Genomic DNA, 20,621 nt, shown 5'->3' on the forward strand with positions numbered 1-20,621 from the left:
ACCAAGTATTTGGGAACAATTTTGTGAAAGAGCTTCTGCCAACCCTCATGTATAAAAAGCTGAGCTCATGAATCAAGTTTGATGACCAGGCGAGAAAGCTAGCTTTTTTCCAAAATTATCTGGATGATTCTCAAGAGGCTCAGTTTCATACAGAACACAGCACAAGCCTGGGGTTGGGAGGAAGGAAGAGGAACCAAATGGAACACAAAGAGCAGGAGACAGATTTTCCATGCTCACGGTCGTACAGAAGTCTTCCCTCTCCCCCACTCAACAAGGAAAACAGATCACTTAAGTATAAAAAGGTATTAGAAATAGACTTCAAAAAGTATCTTCTGCTCTATAGCTCACATCCACTTGGTAGATAAATGCACATAAGTATCTTACCCTCCTTGTGTTTTCCACAACTTTTTGATCTGGCTTCCCATAATTTGGTGGATTGGCATAGGGATCGTAGCCCAGTTTGGCCAGCATGGGTGCGATCACTGGCATATCTTGCAGAACATCAGCAGGTATCTTCCCAACCCACTTTGACAGCGCTTCCACGTTGACTGGCTTGATTACTTGATCAGTAGATCTTTCAACTCTGTTGAGGGAGAAAGAAAGGTTTTATTTTGTATTCCAAGCCAATATCTGATCCTTTCCTACCAGTAAGACTTTTAGCTTGCCTTTTCCCCCCCCCTCTTCTTTCCCTCTCAAAATTTCACGTTCCTACAGAGCTGGGGGAAGTGCAATTTTACTATGTACAGCTGAAAGAAGAATAATTGGTACAACATCCATGCATGCTTTCTGCTCTAGGCTTTCACAAAGAGCATGCTGAAGCAAGTTCTTTACATAAAGAGAGCAATGAAAGCCAAACATCTGCTAAGTGAAAAGTATGCACACACCTACATATAAAGCTGTTTTCCCACTGACATACTCCCACATTAGCTGCTTCATTGTCTTAATTGCTCTTGAAAGTTGTATTCTAAATTATAATCCCTGTGCCACTTATTTTCCCCGTCATACTGTGACTAAACTTTTTTTTTGAATAGGGCAAATAACATTTCCAGAGACGCTTTTGAATATTACACCACCTTAATGTAAATTTCAAATGAAAGACGCTTTTATAAAAAAAAAAAAAACAGAGGTGACAAAGATACAGAGTGCAGTCATGTTTTTCATGACCATCCCTATAATTGATCGAGAGCTTGTTCATTACACAGCTCTTAAAGAAAGGCAAGTGAATAATCTTAAGTGTCATATGTACCTTATTTAGAAAATAACTCATTTGTTGCTCATTTAATCAACTGTCCTCAAGTCTTTCATTCTTGTACCCTAGTTTGTTTGTGGGATTTTTTTGTTTGTGTTTAAAGAAATCTGGTATCACTTCGCTTTCTCACGTTCCTTACTTCTTTTAGATTAGAAAACTTAAAATCTCCTTACTGTGTTTATTTCTGAAACAGGCCAGCGGCACTCAGAGCAGGCTGAGTAATCTAAGGCTCTCCGAACTTTCTTCTGAACTCAGAAAAAAATACACATGCATTTGGGATGCCATGGTTCTTCTAAGGCAGGTTAAGATCAGATCTGTAGATACAAGATGCCTAAAGGAATATTTACGTGTGCATGATAAGTAATGCTATAAGGTATGCCACTGTGTCAGTAGCTCCTGCTGGCTGGCTAAATCTGCATGCTGTCTGATGCTGAGCATCCAGCTGTCACAGCCACTTGCAGCTATCATCCTTCCTGGGCATCGTTTACGTCATGAAGAATTTAATCACAAAAAGCTTTACCACCCAGAAAAGAAAATTGGTATACTTGAAAGCAGAATAACGCTACAAAGCATAACACCAGCACCTCATCTGCATGAAACAAAGCATGAGAACACCGCCATTCAAATGTAATGCTCGAGCAGCTAATTCTTCAGAATTACACAGCAGGCAGAGTATGAGAAAACACAACCTGAGAACAATATTCCTTGAATATTCCCAGCACTTTCTTAGACAAGAAGCCTGAAGCTGAAGTCATACTGCTCTCAGAAGTGGCAAGTGCGATCAGTTATTTCATTAGCCTGATGAGTCCACGAAGAGGCTGAAGGACCCCTACACAGGGGGCAAGCATTAAACCAACAGTACGGGGCATCCGGCCCAGGTGCTTACTGTGCTGTGCGATGAAAGCCTTAAATTACACATACGCACATCCGCCAGTCATCAGCTCAATTTCATCTTAACACCATCTCTTACTGGGTTTTACTTGTCATCATAGCTAAAATTCTCCGGGATACAGAAGGGAAGTGAGTCACACAGTGCTGGAAGGTCAGGGGCTGGAGCGCTTCAAACACAACCAGCACGAACAACAAACCTGACAGGGAAATGGTCACTGGGGGGAACCATCCTGGCAAGCGGGGCCTTCGCAGATTGCTGCAAAAGGTGTTGAACAGAAGCTGATGAGTAAGCACCCGACAAAAAAAACTGCAAGACAACCACAGGAATTTAAGCCTTACTCTCCTCAACCATTTTCAGTAGCTCAAAAAGAAAGGCAAGAACCCAGAATGGGATTTGAGGGTCAGGATACCTTGTTCTGAAGTAAAATCACACTTAAATGGTTATGCTTTGCCCCGCTGTCACTTCAGTCTTTGGTAACAAAAAGCACAAAACACTTCCTGGTGGCAAGAGACAGGCAACCAGGCTCAGCTGCTCCTAGGCACTCATTCAAACTATGCTGTAGCACGTTTGGTCTTCTGTTTACATCTTTCACTGTCCTGTCACTTAGGATGGGAAGAAAAGTAAAACACAATTACCAGAAAGGAAGACCAGAAGAATATCTGATGAATATGGAGGGCAGAGAGAGCAGGGAAAAAAAAAACAAACAGAAAAAGAAAAAACAAAGCAAAACAAGTAAACGTACCAAGTCTTGACAAATTTGATTATGTGTGCACATGGCAAATGCTGCCTGGCAGTACTGCCAGGTTCCACTGCAAAACTGCAGGAACCGACTGGGCTCTGAAAGCAGCTGGTAGCACGGAGCACAGGGCTAACCCCACATGCTTCTACATCTGTACTAGAATAGAATGAAAGCAAGGTATATATTAAAACCAGTGTATTCTGAAGTAATTTTGCCTAGACAGCTATTTTCGTAATAAGCCTAATAGAAATTGCTATAAAAGGGCTGACATTTCTTTGCATCAGTGGTCACTGCAGCTGTTTTCAGTTAGGAGGCAAATGCCAGAGCTACATTAACACCACCGGTTACAGCCTGCAGCCCAGCCATACATTCCTGGAACAGCCACGCTGGCAATTACTTCAAACAACAGGTTTTGCACTACTACAAGGTCTGCGGTGTACATCCTTAAAACCCCTGCAGTGTTTCTCAAGCTGGGTAAGAAACAAAACAAAGGAGGAGGAGGGGGGAAATACCAAGTAAAAGAGAACAACAGTGAGGCTAGGGCTGGATCAGCAGCAAAAAAATAAATCAGGGATTACTAAGCAAACGCAGAAGAAGAAATGACGACAGCCAACAGTTTCCTCAAATGAAGCAGCCAGGGGAAGACACGAAGTCAGAGTCCTAAATACAAATTGCCCAGTTCCTAATGGTGCTAATAAAAGACTACTGCGTAAGAGTTTCTGAGTCTGGAATAAGAGAAAATGGAGTCAGCTCACTTCCTGAAGGACTCTGCAAGTCACTTGATGGCTAGCTTAGCTCTGGAAGAGAAATAACACGCGCATACATTTTAGACAGCTGAAAACAAAGCACCTTGCACTGACCTAGAGCCTCATTCCATCTTATACAGACTGCATTTGACAGAGTTTTGATTTCAGATGAGTTAAAAATACATTCTTAAACATTCACTTTCTGTTACTGGATATAACATCACTGCAAAGATCTTTTAGGGATACTGTGGTCACTTTCTTGAAGCGTTTTTAAGTATTTCTAGACAACAGATGTCAGATTTCTTTTCAAAAACCCTCCAGCTGTTACAACACCTCCAGGCACCCGACACTAGATCTCACTTGAGCAGGTATCACGACTCTGAAGCAGATACCAAACTGAGAAGCCTGAAAGGTCTGAAAGTCTTAGAGCTAAGTCGAAGATGACTGAGTCAGGCTTCTTTGCTCATTCTCTTAAGTCTTTACACATACCTCAGCCTTTGCAGGTTATAATAGCAGTTCATTCTTCACTCAACTTTTAAGGCTTTCTACCTTACCCAATACCTTGCAGACAGCAGATGAACGAGTTTTATCTACGTCTTCTTACTCTCTCTACTAGGCTACAGAGGCTAGGCCTTTGTGTTGCTATCTTTTAAGGGAAGGTCACATTCAAGTAGAGGTGATTTGGTGCTTGTAATGTGTTCTTCCTGCCACTGAAAGCTGCAATATAATTTGAGCGATCTGATTTTAATATACCATTACGGAACAGCCTGAAGCATTTGCTACCAGGCACATGGTGAAGTACAACTCTGTCAGAAAACAGAGCTGTATGTAGCAGACACCGCTGTTTTGGGTTTCCTCACGTTATCTGAGGTCATCTGCAGCTCTGTCCGTTGGAAAGTCAGGTGGGAGAAAGCTAGTAGCCCAAATACAGAGCTCTGCTGCTCCAGACTTGGTTGTTTCAGCTAAAAGAAGACAATATTCACACTATGAAGTACAGAGGATTCCCCAGGAAGCCTAAAGAGAAATCCTAAGCCATAAGAGAGCAAGGCGGGATGGAACCTGAGCCTGGAACTTAATGGCCCATCGCACCCGAGGCCATAAAGAACTCAGCTGCAGCTGAGAACAGGCCAAGCACAACTGCATCCTCCTTCTGTCAAGTCCGCTGAGAGGCGTTCAGCTGTCAAAACCTGATAAGCTGTGGCACAGCCTTTGAAATTCAGGGTAAACTACGCAGCCAGGACCCTTCCAAGGGGCACGTGTTCCGTGGGACCCCTGCTCCGGGCAGGGACCCTGGCACGCAGCAGCCACGGCCTGTGGCACCCGGCAGTACACGAGAGGCGAGGGGCTGAAGTGAGGAGGTGAGGAGCTGAAGGGGATCAGACTGGGGACCTTGAGCACCCCTCGTGCAATCGCAGTTAGTGCTGTGTGCACACACGAAACAGACATCCAAGATCCAGAATTTCATATTCGCTGGGTTTTTTCCTACAGGCCTCAAAAGACTGAGTCACTGAAGTCATTATCAAATTATAAAGGTCTCTTGCAACCGAAAAACAAATCTCGCCCTGCATTTCAAGGGTATTTGATTAGACAGAAACAATACAGACATAACATTAATAAACCATTTCTCCCTATTGCCAAAGCCTTCTGAAATAATAAATTACTTTATTACATATTACATATCATCTAGTGAGAGATAATAAAAACATCAAGAATTCCATGAACAGACTGAATTGAGGGTCACAAAAATACGAATATTTTCATATGTGTTTGCCTTGAAATTCTTTGAGTCTCTTTTCTTGAATTTGAAAATTTGAGAATTTGAAAGTCTGATTCAAGAATATTCACAAAGCCACATTTTACTTTCAACATTGTATTTTCATAACTTTTAGAGTCACGAACAAACATTCGCAATTCCTCACATCCCATTCCACCAGATTCAGCACAAAATACTACTTGAAACTGTGTGAATTCAATAAGGCTACTGAGTTTTATAGTTTAGAGGTCCACTAATTTTTACAAATACAAATCTGGAAGCTGTAAAGCAGTAATAATTTACTGGAAATGGCATTCTGCATAGTTATTTTACAGGACACTTAACAGAACTTGGCAGACACCTTTTTATGGCAGTAAGAATAAGTTTACTCCCCCCTCAGCTGCCACGGGGAAGCAGTAACATAAAGCAGATAACTGAAGAGAATTTCAGACACAGACACAGACTGCAGAGACATCCAAGAGCACACTGCTCCAGGGTTACACTATCAGAAGGCTTCAATCTGTTAAGAAGAATACTGCAAAAAAGGGTTGAGATGCCTTCTTCATAGCTGTAACAAATTTTATGATGTGCTTGCAACCATATTCCCCTCCAATATATTAAGAATTCTACACAATAGTCATTTCCCTAGGCATTAAACAAAATCTTCCTTTTTTATTTCTCAAAACCTTTAAAAAAAAGTAAAAATAATCACTCTGTATTCAACAGTTTGACATGTCTCCACCCCGCTCACACTGTTGGCTGTGCAAAGTACCTCTGTTACTCTAAAGCACTTGGTTGATAATAAATATTCAAAATGCAGAAGCCAAGGAATTTAACCGAGGATGTCTTGCTGATAGAATATGCCTTTTATTTTATTATTTTTTTTTCTTTTTGAAATTAAAGTGACATGCAATCTGGCAGATAGATCTGTCATAGCAAAAAAAAAAAAAAAAGATTCAAGCACTCACACCTTTTCCCCATTGTAATGCCCAACCAACTCCCATACTTCAAAAACTTGGCTGTAAAACTGGCAGAACAACCAGAAGAGCTAGCAGTTTAATGGGAGAATAAATAAAGGGTTTTTGTTTGTTTGTTTTTTCTCCTTTCACAATACTTAATCTTTATAAGCAGAGCTAGATTTTGGTCTCTGAAAGTAGTCAGGTCAGATGCACAGATGGCGTGACAGAATACTAAGAGATTTGCCTACAACAAGGTTAATTTTATTCAGAGTGTATGTCCTTTTAGGAGCACATGCCAACAGAAAAGCACGCCAATTCTGCTTTCTATTTCACTGGAACAATTTCTCAAGTTTCCTGGAAGAGTACGTTCTTGGCAAATACGACTCGAGGGCCATTCTTGCATTGACAACAACAATTAAGTTCCTGAAATCAGATGGGTGATCTTGCTAGGATGAACAATGCCAGTCTAGACAAGAACAATCCAGGTTTATTTAGGGCACAAGGAAAAGCAAAGCTATATTGGAAGAGAGGCTGATATTAGATGTCCAAGTTCAAGTTACACTGAACTTAAGCTAAGTGCCAGTTCACATGCTTCACACACACGTTAGCAGGACAATTGTTCAGAAGGTGCAAGCAGAGATTCAAAATGATTAGTTAACAATTATTCTTATTTTGCATATAATCTGCATTGCAAATCAGTGTTCCAAGACACCACTAGCTACTTAACACCAAAACCAAGTTATGACCAGACTTTTATATGCAAGAGGTACTATTTTACCTTTTAAAAAGGTACGAGATAAAAAGAGGAATGCTCATACTCACTTGGAAAGAGAAACACCGCCTGCTTTTCCGATCATTTCTTCGTGGTGCAGCACTGCTTGGTTCCATGGGATGCGAAGAAACTTTAAGAGAGTTCTCATCCATCTTTCAGGATGCAATACAAGCTGTTCATAATGTACCAGCATACACCTCTCAAAACCAACCTCCATACACTGGTTATACATAGTTTCTATAGCACGATTCCACTTGGTCAAACAGTCCCTGTAGCTGTTCAGGTCAAAGCCAGCTATTGTGACTTTTCTAGATATCATGGAATGTACAGATGCACGACCGTCCCGTACCATTAGAAGAAATTTGGCATTGGGGAAAATTCTAGCAAGATAAGTTAAGGATTTTAAAGCAAAAGGATCTTTGTTACACAAATACGGTGCAGGCTCTCCATGTTTCACAATGATTTCCAATAGAAATGCTTGCATGGCCGAGTCCAGAACCTCATCTGTGACTCCAGCTTCATCCAGCCGGATCTTCTCTTTGCTTGACCTAGCCCACATCTGCTTAACTGCCAGAATTCGTGGGATGACCCTTGTCTCTTCTCCGCACCGAATATCTGGATGGGCATCAAGCATGGCACGCATTAAAGTAGTGCCACTTCGAGGTACTCCTCCAATAAATATTAAAGGCATGTCTTTGTTGTAAGCAAAGGTCTTATTCGCATTTACATTAGAACCAGTTCTTACTGTGCTTCTCACGCTTTCCATCCTCACAGGCTGGCTGCGTTCCTCTATTCGATGGTGGCACTCCATCGCGTGTTGGCCCAAATAAAACACTGTCACTGAACTGATCACCAGACATGCCAGTAGCAAGTTCTGTTTGAGTTTTCCAACCATTTTGATAATGTCTGTCACGTCAAAGTAACGAGACCTAGTTTGGATTATTTTCTAGTTCACATGCCATGGAGATCCTAATCCAAAATAAGTTAATGTCTGTTGAGAGAAAAAAAATAATAAAATAAACTTTGTTAAGAACTGCATGATGAATCAGCAACAGAAATATCTGATGGCATTCAATGCAATTATCATCTCCTGGTGTTGCATTAAGACCACAAAAGGCAATGTCTAAACATAAATATCCCACAAGAAAAAGTATTCTTGTTTACCCACAGCAGCAACACAAAATATAACAAGATTGGCGATTATAGTTGCTATTTTCATAGTTCTCTGATGCATTATAACAGCATATTTAAAGGAATTCCACCACTGGATAACTACCATTAAACTTTTCAGCCAAGGAAAGACATTATTTATATGGAACTCTACAAACTGAAAAAACAACTCTTAAGAAAACACCTTTCTTTGCTAAGTGAGGATTTACAGGGAAAATAAAGACAAAAGACAAAACCTGCCCCCTTTCACACTTGCCCATAAATGCATTATCTTCGGCATTGCCCGACACGCTCCATTTCCTTCAGAGGACAGGAGGTGATAGAAGACATTTCATGGTTATGAAACAATCCTGACTGTGAGATTCTCCATTTTTTGATCATGGGCTTTATGCAATGAAGAAAAACAGTTTGCAACAAGTAAATTTCGATTTTAATTTCAAGAGAAGCTTTGATGAAAGAAACGTATCACCATTAAAAACTATAAACCGAATCCAAGATTAAGATTGACTAGGATCAAAACTAAAATCAGCCTTGATTTAAACAACAAAAAAGAGTCAACCCATGATGACTTAAAAGTTTTAATCCATCCCAGTATTGAGATGATACAAAGCAGATATAGAAAACTAAGGATTTCATCCTACCTTCTTTCTTTTTCTTCAGCTACTATTTTTTCCTTAAAGATATTTTTGTCAAAAAAAAAAAAAGACCAAATCATTCGTCATTCCATTGATTAAAAAACGTGAAAATAAACCAGCCTCCCCCCACATCTTATGCAGCTTTTTCACCTCCAGAGAAACGTTCGCTGAAATACTAAAAACTGAATAAATTGGAAAGAAAGAAGAACAGATTCTGTTTGCCATCAGCATACAAGCAAAAAGAATTAAAGCCTTGCATGTAATAAAGCATTCCCAGAATAACTATATACTGCTTCCTACATTCAGATAAGGAGGTTTGTGCTCGTTTTAAGCAGGGCTGGTAAGCTTGTTATTTCTTTAAGCTTCTACTTCATCTGGGTAAATCCACACTACTGCTGGTATGACAACACGAGTCTTCCCCCACCAAACAAAATGTAACGCGCTGAAGTTTAGAATTAGAATATTTTGTGATTTCACAAAGAGCTTTATGGCGAGTACCCAGGTGACAAATCAATAGTCAAGTGGCAATACCAGTAAGGCAACTTGGCTTCCTAAGCCATCCTGGCAGCCCGTCTTCATGGAGCTTATGGTTAAAGTCATTTCACATTTATAGCATGGAATAGAAATACATACTATAAAAAAAGTGCTTAACCTACTTGTCATGGTATAATCTCCCTTCCATCTATACAATATCACATGTAAATTATTCAGTTTGTTTTAAACTCTCACAACTATTACAAAAAAAACCACAGGAGACATGGCAAAACAAGGATGACCGCTCATCTACTTTATGAGGTATCAATAACATTGCTTTAATTCACGCCCTACTCTACAATTTAAGCAGCTACAATTACCTGGTGACAGGACGACACTTCAGTACACCGTGAAACAAAGTGAACTTGCCACAACAAAAGCCACCACTGTTCTCCTGTAAGCTACTTTCAAATAGCTATAGTACTACTTTCTACAATGACAGTACAACTCGGAATCCGAAACAAATCGGATGGGTAATATAATGTAAGGGTTTGCACAGCTACCACATTTATTACTAAATATCTTAGATAACTTTTTTTTTTTTAAATTTTAATTCTAAAAGATTTCCAAGCTGTAATAAGGAGATAGTCTGAAACCCCAAGATACGTAAAATGAAAACGAGGTTTTTCACTGATGATATTTTTCATTTAGGACTCCTTAAAACTGCATTATTTACATGTAATTTTTATTTTTATAGATGAAAAGAGAACCAAAGACTTAATTAGATCACTTGCCAACATGTACTTGAGATCAAATAAAAGGTTTAGGTAGAAACAAAAGATATAAGAGCTGTCCAATGTAGGCACTTGTAAGAAGGACTTAGGAAGACGCCATGACTTGCAGCCAACACCAGTGGATTATGTTCAACCCTGGCTTACAGAAAACTGCCACCTCAGCTGCCCAGGTGCCTTGCTGCGTTCATGCCAACCTGTACCTTTATTTTTCCATCCATAACAGTGACTGTATAGACTGTTCTTTTACCTGTACTCTGTCGTTTTCTGAGAGAGGAAGTAGTCTGAAAACTGACTCTTCCTCTCCAAATTCAAATGAAATTCATACTCTAATTGATACTTTAAATATGAGCTTGCTTTTCAGGGCTGAAATAACTCACTGAACAATATGATTCACAGATGCTTTTAATTGCCAGGCGCTCCGAGGACTGAGGTACCGCCAACATTTTAAAGGACTGGCTTCCTCAACGCTTTTCCATCTCTGTCAGCAACGCACAACACACCCCTGAGCACATGCCGATGCCGACCCCGCTCTGAAACACGACCGACTGAAGTATTTCCTCCACAAGAAGCTCAGGGTCGGTGACGGGATTCACAAGCCGAGACCCCCAAGGCCGTCCCCTGGCCGCTGCCGTGTGGCGGGGAGCGCTGTGAGGGGTCGCGGCCTTGAGGCGCTGACAAAGCTGCTTCCAACTGGCGGCTGTCGCAATACTGCACTCGAAGTTCAGCTTATTGGTCTTTGCTACCAAAAGTAAACCGGAATTTGGGGCTCAACTGGTTTTGTCATAGGTGAAGCTGCCCAGGAGGGCTGGCAGGCACCCGTGGGAACAGTGCTCCACCACAGCAAGCCCCATTCCACCTGCAAACCGCTGGCCTTGGCTTTACAAGTGCCTGGATATCAGCAGAAAGAATCCCCCAGAACTAAGCGAACACCCTCCAAACAGCACTCAAAAAAAAAAAGTGTATATATATATGCACACACAAAATATATGTATGCACACACAATTCAGTCAATAAGTGCACAGCACTGAAAAGCAGAAAGTCTCTCTTCTGAGCAGATTCAGCATGCACACCTAAGTTTCAATTAAGGAAGGAAAACTGTGCTGTTTAAAACTAGCAAACAACACACAGAATCCCTCTGAATGCTCTTAGAAACAGTAAAGATTTAGTTAAAAGTCTCCTGCAGAAAGAGCTAGCGCAACAGGAACAGATTTTGCTGCAGAGCATACAAGATGTGCAAATATTTACACTTTATACAACCCCCAACATTATTCAGTTTGAGTAAATGCCATAAATCTCATTTCTCAAAAAAAAAAAAAAAAAGACAAGCCCAAGACCCAAAAACCAAAACACCAAGCCAAAGATTTTCTTTGACTTACAAACTAATAAAAACCTATCCCTTGAAGCCCCTAATCTTCCCCAAATGCAAAAGTTAGGAAGCTGATCACTAAGGAAAGCCTCTCAGGGTATTAACTCTATTACTTTGGTCGTTTATGTTAGAATATCACTCCGAAAGCCAGAACGGAGCTGAAGCAGCAGCAGTGTCAGAGCAAAGCCTGCTGAACGCAGGCTGGAACACCCCATCCACGGGTCAGGCAAGGCGGAGCGAAGGCTCGCTCCCAGCACGATCCTAGCACCGAACGCACTAAGTGCTGCAGATTCAGATGGTTTCCTAAATTACCATTAAGTATTGACCATTCACATACAAAAACAACAAATCCACGTACCTTTTTTTTTTTTTTTTAAACCAGAAAAAACAAACACACCAATCGACCACAAACCTTTTCATTTGGTGCAGCAACTTTTGCTAAGTTCCACGCTGCCAAAGGCTGACAGAGCAGAAGCAGCCAGGCTGAAGCTGCCCTGTGACCCTCCGCGCTGTTTTCTGCCCGGGAGCAGTACCTGGAGCACGCAGCCGCCGCGAAGCGTTGCAAGGCCAGGGCCTCGTACATCGGGAATCCAACGGGAGCTGACAGAAAGGCACCTCTCAGCAAACCGATCTGTTCTACAAGCTAGCAAGCTCCCTTCTGGGCCCCTGGTTACACATAAAGCTCTTCAAGATAAGTATGACATATGGAAGTTACTGCCCTTCAAGCAGCTCACAAATCAACAAACTCCACCTCCTCCCTCCTCTACATGAGTGAGCACTCTGGATCGCATCAGTGTCAACCTGAAGAATTATTACAAGTCATTAATGTTCTGCTGTTAACAGCAACTGAACTGACGGCGTCTGAAAATCACAGCAGGGCGATCAGCAGTCCCTGGCTAGCGTTTAAGTAGAGCTTTGAAAAATGGTGGGGTTTTCACCTGCTGGGACCTGAGGAGAGCAAGCTGCCACTCCAGCTAAAAGCACAGACAATTCTTAATAAAAATAATAAAATGACAGAAAAAACAACACCGCAGTCAGAAGTTGAAGATCACTACAGTGACGGAGAAGGCCTTTAGCAGCCATTTTCAAAAGACAGACTAAACCAAACGCCCAGCAAATATAAGCGCAAAAAAAGAAAAAAGAGATGGATCTACAGGTTTCAGTACAAGGAAGTGCAACTAAGCACTGAGTTAGAAGTGCCTGTAACTGAATTTTATTTCCAGAAAAGTCAGACCGATGAGTCAGCCCCAAGAAGATGTGAACAAAGCAAAATGACTGCTTTGTCTCCCTGCTCTGCACACACCAGCTCCCTCCCTCCCCCCTGCCCCTATCTGCAGTAGCTCAAGACCTACTTTCCTAAAGTTCATCCAAGAAACGCTGAAGATTTTAGCTTAGTAAAGAGGCAATTCATTCATTTGTATTTTATGGTAAAACAGTTTGTCGCTGCTTGAAAAAGTCATGTTGGGGAAGAAAAGATCATCCATCACCATGCAGTATGAAGCAGCCCTCCCAAACTCTAGCGGGCACACTTGCCTTTGGGAGACTGCAAAGAGGGATGACCATCACCTACCTCCTTCCAGTGGCTCTTTCCAAGGCTAAACAAACAGGACAGCAACACTTGCATCACCCATCTCGAAGAAAACCCACATATATAAAGCATTTTTCAGTGATTAGTTTGTCCCCACCTTCTTCTACCTCTCAAGGTTCTGGCTCACATCCTGACCACCAGATCTCTTTCTAGAACAGCAAGTACAGGAGCACTGCTCGACTTCTGTGCAACGTGCCCCCTCCTGCATCCACCTAAATGCGCATCACGCTTGACCACAACGCTTCTCAAGAAGAAAGGTCGTGCTCAGCTCGGTGTCAACAGGCCACCAGGCTTCAGTCATCCTCCTCAAAGCCTTGCATCCTCTGCCCTGCGTTGAACAGTGGTGAGTGGAAGAATCATGAGTTATGGTATCAAAAAGATACCATACCATACCATGTCAAGAAGATACTCCAGAGATGCCACCTTTCAGATGAACAACCGCAGTCTGACTGCTGGATTCAGCCCTAACAGCCAGCACTTGCGGTACAAATCTGCTAAGGGAAACTGTAGAGAACAATCATTTGGCAGCGGCACAGCTAAAGTAGGTAATTAACTGGAGGAAAAGTGTGAAGGAGCAAGAGGAAAAGAAGAAACCTACATGGTGAACACCTGCAAGTCCAAGCAGCATTTTCATTTCTGCTTGTACGGTCAGAAGCAGAAGATGAGAGCGACAATGGATAACAGCAGCTTAGGAATTTTTGCTACTCAACTTAGCTCCGTTCCATCTGCTTGACCTCCAAGCCAACATGGTAAGCAAAGACAGCGAGAGAGATGCAATAAGCTCTGCTCTTCCGACGCAGTTAACTGGACCAGCCTTAGTGCTTCATTGCATACAGGGAGCTCCAACAGTTCCTGGCTGCCAAGCTCTCCAAAGGCCACTTTGCTCAAAAATACAGAAACATACCCATAAAAGCTTCCCCGAAGGCAGCAAGAAAAAAGCTGGCTGGCTCTTCAGCTGCTGGACTTCAGCCACCCTTCTTCCAAGCCCTGTTCACACTGTACACACAAGACCCAGCTGCAAAAAGCTTTTAGATGTTACTAAACAGAGGTGCCACCTCCCGCTGCCATGTACTCTGTAGTAAGGACACTACCAAAGTCACCTAACACATGGCTCACAAAGAAACAACTGGGTTCCTGTGTGACAGATGTCCCACAGCCAAAGCGTCAGCAGCGTTGACATAGAAAAAAGGCCAAAAGCCCTTACCATTATTTTAAAAGATTGAGGTACAGACACTGTAAGAAGTTCCTCCCTTCTGCAAAATCAAACCATGTATAAGAACTTGTTAATCTTGATTCAACTGGTTCCAATTCCAGCAGAGAAATGCCTGAAGAGTCGATAACCAGCCTTCCACAACTGAATCCAAGGAAAAGAAAGTTCTCTTAGTAATTATCCTCCCATCTGCATTTTGTTTCAAGTCGCCAGTTGTGAATGTCTTTTCCTCTCAGGCACTGCACTGTAAAAGCACGTACTGGAACGGTGGCAGAGACTGACAGTTCTCAGGAACCCTCTTCAAAACAACACACATTCAGAAGACATGGCAGACACAACATATTCCTTAGAGAAAGTTCCACATTAAGCTCATCAAATGGTTCAAGAAAGAAGCCCCTGCAAACAACAACAGGCCTTCTGGTATTTCTAAGTCAAAGTTAAAGAAAGGTCTTACACGAATTCCATAAAAGCTTTCCTTCAATGCACTGGTTTTTTTTCTGGGTGTTTGCATTTGTTCACCGCAAAGAAGATTGCATAGGAAAGCTGACAGTTACATGATAATGGTATAGCACAGCGCTGAGGAACACGGCTGAAATATTCACGGGATACCACTAAAAGAAGCTATCCAAACCGGCCTCGACTCATTTAAAAGATTGTTCCAAAAATCATTTAGGTATTCAGGGAGCATTTTGATGTCTTCCAAGCACAGCCATCTCAAGGACTCCCCCAAGGCTGAGCATCACGCCTTGCTAGCGGTCATGTAACGGCATCGGAGCGATGCCGAGGTCAGAGGACTGCGCGAGCAGGCAAACCCCAAGCACAGCACGCAGCAAAGCAAGAAATAAAAGGAAGGGCCAGGAAGCTGAGCACCAAGCCCATCTTCAGCCTTTTCAGTCATCCCGGCTCTCAAGCCCTGCAGCTGGTTTCTCGGGGTTTCTCCCCCCGCTCGCTATACAGGCAAAAAGGCTGATAAACCAGCACCGGCAGTTTTTATCCACCCCCAAAAATAAGCAGCAAGTCACCTGGGGGAAAGCACCCGGGACAGGATGCAGGCAGCAGGCTGAGCACTGGCTGGCTTCGTGCAGAGCAGCTCCACGAGCTGAATGATGAAGCCGGACAGGATTACGCCAGGGAAATGAGGACGTGTGAACAACGATCAGCACGGTCCGCTCCGCGGGCATTTTGCTCACACTCCCGTAAACCTGCATTTTTAGTTTGTTTTTAACCTAAAGCTCTGAAAAACTGTAAAGGCCAGATTACCCCCCCCGTGGCCGCAGTCACCTGCTGGTCTCAAAGTTTTTGTATCGAGCGACCCTACCCAAAACTCTGGGGTCCCTCCGCAATCCCTGGAGCTGTCCCGTTACGGGGGGGCAGGAGACGGGCTCGGTTTTGTGCGTTTGTTTCCCTCGGTTAATCAGCGGGGGAAAGACGAAGCAAGCCGCAGCCCTTCCTCTGAGCAGCTGGGCTGCCCCAAAAAACATGAGCCTTCTTCATCATCCTCCACCACACACACACACATACGTGTATACAATATATACATTATATATATAGAGAGAGAGATTCAGACGCATTTGTGCCCCCCCCCGGACCTACCCACACCTCCAACCCCTTCTCACAGCGAGGCCGCCCCGCACGCCCCCCAAATCCCTCCCAACAGAACCATTTTACGTTTCCCACCGTTTTACCCCCAAAAAGCGGTCAAAGCCCACCGAACCCAGAGGCTCCGCCGGGACCCTCCCTAACGCCGGCTGCACCCACAGCGGGCAGGAACCGCACGGAGCCGCCCAGCACCGGCCCGGCAGCCTCCGACCGACGGCCCCGGTCCCCCCCGGTGCCCCCCTTGTCCCCCCCCCTGTGTCCCCCGGTCCCCTCCCGGTGCCCCCCACGCGACGTGCAGCGCTCCCCGCCTCACCCCTGCTGCCGCCGCCGCTGGCAGGGCCGGGCCGGGCCGGGGCCGCGGAGCAGCAGCGGCGGGGCCGCAACATGGCGGCACGGGGCCGGCACCGGGAGCGGGGCTGCGGCTGGGGCCGGCACCGGCACCGGCTGCGCGCCCCCCTCCGCCACCGCCCCCTCCCCTCCCCGCGGCTGCCATGGAAATGCCAAGCGCGCCCTGATTGGCCGCGGGCCGCCATGTGTCGCGCGACGCGGTTGGGCCGCCGGCGGAGATTGACAGCGGAGGGGGCGGGGTTGCGAGGGGGAGGTTGGCCCCGCCCACCTCCGTGCTTTTTCCCGCGCGGCCGGAGGTGGCGGGAAACAGCTGGGGGGGGGGGGGTCCCAGCTCCTCCGGGCTGCAGCGGGGCCGGGGGCGAGGGGGATTTGCACGGGGGTTTTGCCCCACAGGTGCTGCTGCAATGGGCTCGAGCCACGAGGACGCACAGCAGCTCGGTGACCCCCCCCCCCCCCCCCAAAGCCCAGCCACACGGCACCCCGGCCGCTTCGCAGCGCGCTGGGCAGCCAGCCTGTATCCCGCACCGCGGGCAGGCGGCCGGAGCTGGACTTGGTTTTAACTCACCGGCACCGAACCCACGTTTCTTCTTTCCGTGCGGGGGCTCTGGCCCAGCTGCCTTCGCCCCGTGCAGGCGAACACCCCACGGGATCGCAGCAACAGGAGTAATCCCACGGGGCAGCCCCGAAATGGAGGTTGCTTGCCACGCAGGGGGGAAAAAATAAATGAGGTGAAGGGAGCTAATGGGATGGCAGCCCCAGAACGCAGGCTCGGAGCAGCAGCACTGCTCGGGGGGCTCGGCTAATGGGAACTAGCACTGGCAGGGTGCTGCTGGCCTTGGGGACACCACAGCAGGACCTTGGTGCAACGAGGCCAGGAACCACCACGTGGCAGAACATCCCCTTTTCACCACAAACGCCCTAAAATCGGGTTGGAGTCATTGCCCTACCTCCCGTGGAGATGTCACGGTGCCCACCACGAGGCCGGGAAACCCAAGCGGGTCTCCAGTGCCCTGTGAGCATCAGGATCCTGAGCGATCCCACCAGGGTGAGCCAGGTGCTAACAGCCCTCACCTCGCTCCTCACACACCAAGAGCCCGTTGTAAAGCTTTTACGAGCCCGCCGGGACGTGGTTTCCACCCACACAGCACTGGATAGGGATGGGGACTTATCCTGCTCCCCATGGTGACAAGGACACGCCGATGCTCAGCAGGGGCTTCCACCACGTTCCAGGGGCACCCGACGTCCCCAGGCCCTTCAGATGTGCTCGGGAGCTGCCGGGTCCGTGGAGAAACCAGAAATTCCCCCAGGTGCTAAAATCCACCTCCAATTTCTCTTCTCCGCCAGCCATTGCCAGGCAATAAATGTCGCTTGCTGCCGACGGCGGTGGGATTTGAACCGCTGATTTATGGACGGACCGCTCCGCGTCCTATTTCCAGTAAGATCGCCTCGATCCATTAAGCAGCACTTCTCAGGTCGCTTTATCGATTTCTCTTTTACAGCTCCAGCCGTGACTCACGCACATCGTCCCCTTTCACGGCTCCCGACCCGCGGCGATCAAACGGGGCCCTGGGGAGAAAACGCGGCTCTCTGGGGGTGAAACAAGGGGGAAATCACAGCTGCTGGAGGAAGCAAAGCTGCTGGACAGAGCTGGTGCTGCCTTTAACCAGCGCTGGTGCAGGAGCCGTGCCTCAGCCAACCCACCGGCTATCTGCAGGCAGAGCCCGGCTCCCAGCCGGGGAAAACCCACGGTGAGAAGTGACAGCGGGGAATTGCTCGTTGCTTTCCAGCACCCTCTCCCTTCTGCCCCTTGGCGCTGAGCACCGGAGGTGGCAGAGCCCCCCCGGCACCGGCAGCACCTTCCCACCGCACCACGCACGCTGCGGGGCCGGCACATGCCTGCGCTCCCCAGCACGGCTGCCCTGAAATCCGCCACAACCGGGGGCAAAATTGGGCTTGGTTCCCCCCCCCCCTCAGCTGCCAACGCAATGCTTTTATGTAGATTTAAGTCCACTCCAAAAAAATAGCCCTAAATTCAGTTTAAGCGCGATGGTTAGAAGCCAAAGTGTCGCTGTACCTTGGTGGTGGTGTTTCACCTGAATGCCACCTTCCCACCCGTAAGAATGCAGAGAATTTGCCCCTCGCTCTGCACAGCTCCTGCCTTCCCCCAGCGCCCTGCTCGCCGGCTTCGGCACGGCCTGGCCGGCACAGGGGAATTTAGAAAATCGTTCCTCTTCCTCGAGTGCCTCGGCAGCGAGCGCAGGGCCGGGCTCTGGGAGGAGGCTGGAGGAGGGAATTTCCCCGACAAGCTGCATCCCGGCCGGGTTGGGGCTGGGGTTACGGCAGCCGGGCACAGCACCTTTCTCCTTCCCCCTGCCTGGACCGTCGGGACTATTCCTGCTCTGACCCAAAGCAGCTCTGTGCCCGATGGCTCCCGGCCCTGTCTGGGCCTGACCTGGTGCCTGCCGCCTTCTGAACGTGACGGCGGAGAATCGATCTTCCCCCGCGCCTGCAGAAAACGCACGCGGTGCCAGGAACATCCCCGTCCTCGCCTCCCTCAGCTGCATTTATTTCACAGGGAGATTTTTTCCCCAGATGTGCGAGCCCTGGAGGTGCAGCATCCTCGGGGTTTTCCAGCGTCCGTCCAACGAATACAGGAGGAGCTGTTTTTCCACTCAAGGCAGGAGCGAGCGCTCTCCTCTTTCACATTTACAGGCACCTTCGCGTGTTCCTGGCGGGCGGACAGCTGCCGATGTGGCACGACGGACGTGCGCGGGCTGAGCGCTCCCCTCCTGCACAGGAACATCCGAGAACAAGCCAGGGCCTGACTCTTTCCCCTCTGCTGGATTTTCTCTTAAAAATAAATTAAAAAAAAAATCCAACGTCGCAGAGACCAGCTAGGCAGAAGCTCATTGCCTGGGGCGAGCAGGGCCCTGCTGGTGGCCACGAGCTGTGCTCTCGCTACCCAGGGATGCTCGGGGAGCGCTGCTTGGGGCACCCCCTCCTCGTGGCATCCACCCGGGGAAATCACACCAGGAATTCGGGATCCCTCCTGCAAATGGGCAGGAGCCATTTCTGGGGGGAATAGGGGATGCCCCAGCAAGTTTAAATGGCTGGAAATGCCCGGCGGGTTGCAGGATTAAGCCCTGGGTCTGGAAAGCAGAGCCCGTGCCATGCGTGGCAGCCAGACAATGAGCTAAATATCCGCCAGCTTATTTGTAATGCCAGCGGTACGAGAAGTGATCTCAGCTGTGTCTGGAGAACAGTGCAAGGAGGTGAAGGAGAGGCTCCCAGACCCCAGCATCTTAAAAAATAATAAAAATTAAAACCAAAAAGACACAAAATCCCACTGCCACAGAACCGGCGGTGCGCCTGCATCACGTTAAAGGTTTCCGGCCCCCGAGCTCTGGCTGCAAGGGGGCAGTGAAGCAGCAGCACACAGCAGCTCCTGCGAGCGCGGTGGTTTTGAAAGCAAACCTGTCCCGTGGTGAGAACGCATCGACACCCCAAAAAAATACAGAAAGAAAAAAAACACTGCTTTGGGGTACAGGCTTGTGTGCTGGGTCCCACCACAAAGCGCCCCATCCCGGCAGTGATTTCTTCCCCGTTTGCAGGGGCCGAAGCGCAGAGCCCCTCGGGGTTGCCGGAAAGCCCTGGGTTCAGACCCATTTCGCATTTTCAGGTCCCGGGCCGGGGGGGCTGGGGAAGGAGCGGAGCCCTCGGGCCAAGGTCGGGGAGAGGGAACAGCAAACACGGCCCCTCTCGCTGTTTGGTTTCCATCAATGATTTATTCTTCTGGAGGCCTTTTAAAAGGAGAAGGTGGCACGCGATGCTCTGAGCTGCCTGAAAGGCTCCTGGCAGGGCCCAGCGAGGGGACGCAGCGTCCTCACGAGGGGATATACCTGAGACCTGTCCTCCCTATGAAATAATCCCACGGGAAGCTGGGCACAGCGACGGTGGGCACGCCACAAAATCCAGACCTCGTCTCTCCCCGTGCCCTGCTCCAACCCCCAGAAAACAGCCCCCCCGCAGCTAGAAAACCCACGTTAGATTAAAAAAGCAGCGCAGAGGACAAAACGCACCGAAAGATGCATCTGCAGCAGCTCTCGGGGAAGAACCTGGGGCACAAACAGAAACAAATTCTTTCTTTTGGTACAAACCCTGCCTCCGAGCCTCGCGTAGCTCAGCCTGCGGCAGCTCCGCGCCTCCTGCGCAGGGGTGCGGGCGTCAACAGAGACCTCACAGCTGGGTCGCCACGCCGTCCAAAGGAGACCCACAGAAACCTGCTCGATTCTCTGTCTTCTCTAATATTGACTTCTGTGTGTTCTTC

General features: G+C 47.1%; 1 protein-coding gene across 7 annotated transcripts in view; it reads right to left on the reverse strand.

The window, feature by feature from the left end:
• The window catches only part of TPST1 (tyrosylprotein sulfotransferase 1), a 35,786-nt gene that overhangs the window by 13,774 nt on the left and 1,391 nt on the right, over positions 1-20,621 (reverse strand). For 2 of the 7 annotated variants that reach the window (XR_013941257.1, XM_080563451.1), the window contains exons 1-3: positions 16,260-16,435; positions 7,161-8,101; positions 385-583 (exon numbers count right to left, since the gene is read on the reverse strand). Coding sequence is in view for 2 of the 7 variants with exons in the window: in XM_080563451.1 (XP_080419577.1) it covers positions 385-583; positions 7,161-8,005 (1,044 nt within the window). In the remaining 5 variants the exon portion in view is untranslated. Of the gene's footprint in view, positions 1-384; positions 584-7,160; positions 8,102-11,961; positions 12,238-15,369; positions 15,550-16,259; positions 16,436-20,621 lie in introns of those variants that run through there. The other 5 variants (XR_013941256.1, XM_080563452.1, XR_013941258.1 and 2 more) reach the window with 4 other exon arrangements.

The sequence above is a fragment of the Anser brachyrhynchus genome, assembly GCF_964034855.1.
Source record: "Anser brachyrhynchus genome assembly, chromosome: 20".
In the NCBI taxonomy this organism is placed as follows: Eukaryota; Metazoa; Chordata; class Aves; order Anseriformes; family Anatidae; genus Anser; species Anser brachyrhynchus.